Raw genomic sequence first — 5,399 nt, forward strand, 5'->3', positions numbered from 1 at the left:
AGTCGTGAGAATACAGCACACGGGGCAGGCGTGAGAATACAGCACACGGGTCAGCACACGGGTCAGGCGTGAGAATACAGCACACGGGTCAGCACACGGGTCAGGTGTGAGAATACAGCACACGGGTCAGCACACGGGTCAGGCGTGAGAATACAGCACACGGGTCAGCACACGGGTCAGGCGTGAGAATACAGCACACGGGGCAGGCGTGAGAATACAGCACACGGGTCAGCACACGGGTCAGGCGTGAGAATACAGCACACGGGTCAGCACACGGGTCAGGTGTGAGAATACAGCACACGGGTCAGCACACGGGTCAGGCGTGAGAATACAGCACACGGGTCAGCACACGGGTCAGGCGTGAGAATACAGCACACGGGTCAGGCGTGAGAATACAGCACACGGGTCAGCACACGGGTCAGGCATGAGAATACAGCACACGGGTCAGCACACGGGTCAGGCGTGAGAATACAGCACACGGGTCAGGCGTGAGAATACAGCACACGGGTCAGCACACGGGTCAGGCATGAGAATACAGCACACGGGTCAGCACACGGGTCAGGCGTGAGAATACAGCACACGGGTCAGGCGTGAGAATACAGCACACGGGTCAGCACACGGGTCAGGCGTGAGAATACAGCACACGGGTCAGGCGTGAGAATACAGCACACGGGTCCGGCGTGAGAATACAGCACACGGGTCAGCACACGGGTCAGGCGTGAGAATACAGCACATGGGTCAGCACACGGGTCAGGCGTGAGAATACAGCACACGGGTCAGTCGTGAGAATACAGCACACGGGGCAGGCGTGAGAATACAGCACACGGGTCAGCACACGGGTCAGCACACGGGTCAGGCGTGAGAATACAGCACACGGGTCAGCACACGGGTCAGCACACGGGTCAGGCGTGAGAATACAGCACACGGGTCAGCACACGGGTCAGGTGTGAGAATACAGCACACGGGTCAGCACACGGGTCAGGCGTGAGAATACAGCACACGGGTCAGCACACGGGTCAGGCGTGAGAATACAGCACACGGGCAGGCGTGAGAATACAGCACACGGGTCAGCACACGGGTCAGGCGTGAGAATACAGCACACGGGTCAGCACACGGGTCAGGTGTGAGAATACAGCACACGGGTCAGCACACGGGTCAGGCGTGAGAATACAGCACACGGGTCAGCACACGGGTCAGGCGTGAGAATACAGCACACGGGTCAGGCGTGAAAATACAGCACACGGGTCAGCACACGGGTCAGGCATGAGAATACAGCACACGGGTCAGCACACGGGTCAGGCGTGAGAATACAGCACACGGGTCAGGCGTGAGAATACAGCACACGGGTCAGCACACGGGTCAGGCGTGAGAATACAGCACACGGGGCAGGCGTGAGAATACAGCACACGGGTCAGCACACGGGTCAGGCGTGAGAATACAGCACACGGGTCAGCACACGGGTCAGGTGTGAGAATACAGCACACGGGTCAGCACACGGGTCAGGCGTGAGAATACAGCACACGGGTCAGCACACGGGTCAGGCGTGAGAATACAGCACACGGGTCAGGCGTGAAAATACAGCACACGGGTCAGCACACGGGTCAGGCATGAGAATACAGCACACGGGTCAGCACACGGGTCAGGCGTGAGAATACAGCACACGGGTCAGGCGTGAGAATACAGCACACGGGTCAGCACACGGGTCAGGCGTGAGAATACAGCACACGGGTCAGGCGTGAGAATACAGCACACGGGTCAGCACACGGGTCAGGCGTGAGAATACAGCACACGGGTCAGGCGTGAGAATACAGCACACGGGTCAGCACACGGGTCAGGCGTGAGAATACAGCACACGGGTCAGGCGTGAGAATACAGCACACGGGTCAGCACACGGGTCAGGCGTGAGAATACAGCACACGGGTCAGCACACGGGTCAGGCGTGAGAATACAACACACGGGTCAGGCGTGAGAATACAGCACACGGGTCAGCACACGGGTCAGGCGTGAGAATACCGCACACGGGTCAGGCGTGAGAATACAGCACACGGGTCAGCACACGGGTCAGGCGTGAGAATACAGCACACGGGTCAGCACACGGGTCAGGCGTGAGAATACAACACACGGGTCAGGCGTGAGAATACAACACACGGGTCAGGCGTGAGAATACAACACACGGGTCAGGCGTGAGAATACAGCACACGGGTCAGCACACGGGTCAGCACACGGGTCAGGCGTGAGAATACAGCACACGGGTCAGCACACGGGTCAGGCGTGAGAATACAGCACACGGGTCCCTCCCAGCAGAAAGCAGCTCCTCATGGCCACACATCAATTAGCTGTCAAAGACGGCACCGGTGTAAATGCAATCTTACATTTTGAATGTATTTACATACAAAGTCAAAGTATCCTTTATCATGTCAAAACACACGTCTAGCTTAATCATATCGATCATCAATGAAAGGAACAGCGAGACTTTCATCAAGCAACTTTTTTACTACACACTGAGTAGAATATACTCTCATAAAAAGCATTTGATAGATTAACAGAAAGTTCTTACAGACTGAATTGTAATAATCAGGACAAATGGCTAATCATCATACAATTCAATACATTTGGATATAATTTTCCATTTCATTTGGTTGAATATATTTACTTCTTTACACAGGCAGGTTAGTAGACAGCAAATATGTAAACCCTGAGGCACAAATGAAGGTTATTTAGTGTTGATACTGATTGTCTTCTTTTACATCGGTGTTTATAAGTCACCTAAACGCAATGGCATTCTGTGAATATTCTTGTTTTGGTTCATGGAGAAGACAAACAGTGCAGACAGAAGAAAACACTGATGGTGATATAGTGCCATCTGCTGGTACAGTAGGTGAATGAGAGATCATTGAGCTCTGACACATGCATGACAGCAGGCTAATATAATGCATTGCTCAAAATAAACAACTCTTGTATAAATAATGAACAAAATCACATTGTGAGACACTGAATGAGGAGTGAAGTTGCATTTCACTTTTGCAGGCACGAAGATTCAAGTATTCTGGAAATAGTAAAAATAAAAACAACCAAACAACAAAAAACTGCATCCCTGATACGATTCAAATAGCAGTTCAACATGTACCTGTTGTTGGTGTTTTTTTTACAATTGCACATATTATATTTCCTTGCATTTCAACAGTCGAATAGGAAGGAGGAAGGGAAAAACTGATAGAATAAGTAATAAAGGTTAAACTAATATGAAATCTAACTTTGTTGCCTTGTTTGATTGAATAAGGACCAAAATGCAAAATTTTAAACATCAAATGCAACTCAAAGAGCGTCACATCAGAAATGAAAAACATTAAGAAAGAGATTCAGTATTTTTAAATAAATTATGAATAAATAAATAAACAAAGTGTCAAGTGAGTGTCAAAATTTAAACAAGTAGGAAAACAATAACAGTCAAACTGATAAAAGTAAAAGCAGAATGCAGCCAGATTTCCCTCAGATCTTCTCCATGTCTAGGCTTTCTGATGGAGCAGTCAGACTTTGAGATTGTTGATTATATTTAGGATGTCCAGTAGCTGTGCCTTTCTTATTCCACTCCTCAGTGATCTCTGCTAGTGTCCTCCCTTTGGTTTCAGGTAAAGTGAAACTGATAAATAGACACGCAGCCACACAAACACAGCAGAAGGGGATGAAGCAGAACTGTCCCAGGCCATTAACTATGAACGGAAACGCCATTCCAACGAGGAAGAGGTTAAGCCACATCATGGATCCGGCAACCATGTAAGCAGCGGGACGTGCCAGTTGGTCAAAGAGCTCGGCAGGAAGGATCCCGGTGACTCCTGCGGGACCCATGCCAAAACTGAAGATGTAGGCGAACAGGCAGACCATACTCAGATAGGGCATGCCGGCCACTCGGCCCTCCAGCGAAAGAGCAACAGTGAAGACCACCGCCCAGCAAGCCATGAACAGATACCCGCCTGCGAGGAGTAACCTGCGGCCAACACGCTCGATCAGTAGATTACAGGCCAAAGCGGAGGTGAACTCGCAGGCACCTGTGCCGATTGTGGCATACTGAATCTTGTCCCCTGGAATACCGGCTTCCTGAAAGATATAGGAGGCATAGAAGTAAATGGCATCATTTCCACACAGCATCATGGCACTGCTGGCAGCCATTACAGTGCAGAGCGGCCTGCGGAGACTTCGGTCTCGGAGCAGTTCCCACAGTGTCTTGGCATGGGCTTCACCCGCTTCTGCCCGCTCCTGGAGGATCTCCTCCATCTCATCAGTGAAAACGCTGCACGCTCTGAGGCGTTTCAGGGCCTGACTGCACGCCTCTCTGTCCCCTCGGTCAATGAGTAAATAACGCGGGCTCTCTGGAAACCAGGGCAAGGAGATCAGCTGCACTACTCCGGGGAGAGCATTGCTTGCCAATAGATAAGGCCAGAGAGACTCACTCCCCAAAACTTCAGTCAGACCCGTTATCTGGCCCATCAGGATCCCAAGAGCAGTGAAAACAGCCGAAGAAAAGGCAACAGCGCCTCTCAGGTTCTTAGGTGCACTCTCTCCGAAGTACATGGGCTGGACGTTCATACTAACACCAGCATTGACCCCCACAAGCAGACGTGCAAGGATGATCATCTCAAAGGAGCCAGCGGAGCGACTGCTCAGAGCCAGGACAGCACTCAGAAAGAGGAAGCTGTTGTTCAGCAGCAGCGCACCCTTCCGTCCAAACTTAATAGCCATTGGGCCAGCAAGCAGGGATCCCAAAAGTCCTCCGATTGAGTAAGTGGACACAATAAAGGACCATATCAGTGTCACCTGACTCGGCTCAAGAGCTGTACCCCATCTCTGCATACAGGTCTCATTAATGAACTTCTGCACATAAGATGTGGGCGCATTAATGATTGAAATATTGTAGCCATACTGAAAAGTGCCTCCAATGGCTGCAGAGCACACAGTTAATGCAAGAGTGCGTGTGCAACCTCCTTGCTTCGTTGTTCCGTTCATTTTTAAATAAATAAATAAATAAGTACTTATTTATAAAATCAAAAGAAAAAAAATAACTTGCATATTAATATCTGTGCCATTATTGAGCAATTTTAAAAATGCCTAGCAGGAATACAGGCACGTGCAGTCCCCGGTGTCTCCTGTCATTGAGCTGTGAGCTGCGGATAGAGCACTTCCTCAACAATGAGCTCAGGCTGCCGCTCTTTCAAAATAAGAGTCCTTGTGTGCACAATATAGTTCCAGTTCCTCTGTAAAACAACCCTCAGGTGAAAGACTGAACAAGCCTTTCTTAAACTGGAAACACTTTAAACCATCTGACAGTGATCTTAAAGTAACTTACCGGTAACCATCTTAATATTTCACAGTGATATTGTGAAAATACATACAAATAAAAAGGG

The 5,399-nt window shown here is 49.9% G+C and overlaps 1 protein-coding gene across 1 annotated transcript; it reads right to left on the minus strand.

Annotated features, from left to right (window-relative positions):
• Positions 1–2,482: 2,482 nt before the first annotated feature.
• Positions 2,483–5,150, minus strand: LOC307143663 (solute carrier family 2, facilitated glucose transporter member 11). Its single transcript, XM_079845396.1, has one exon. It carries the CDS (start codon positions 4,999–5,001, stop codon positions 3,490–3,492), a length of 1,512 nt encoding a protein of 503 aa, XP_079701522.1. The 5' UTR covers positions 5,002–5,150; the 3' UTR covers positions 2,483–3,489.
• Between the last annotated feature and the right edge of the window lie 249 nt (positions 5,151–5,399).

This window comes from Gobio gobio (assembly GCF_949357685.1).
Source record: "Gobio gobio genome assembly, chromosome: 20".
Lineage (NCBI taxonomy): Eukaryota > Metazoa > Chordata > Actinopteri > Cypriniformes > Gobionidae > Gobio > Gobio gobio.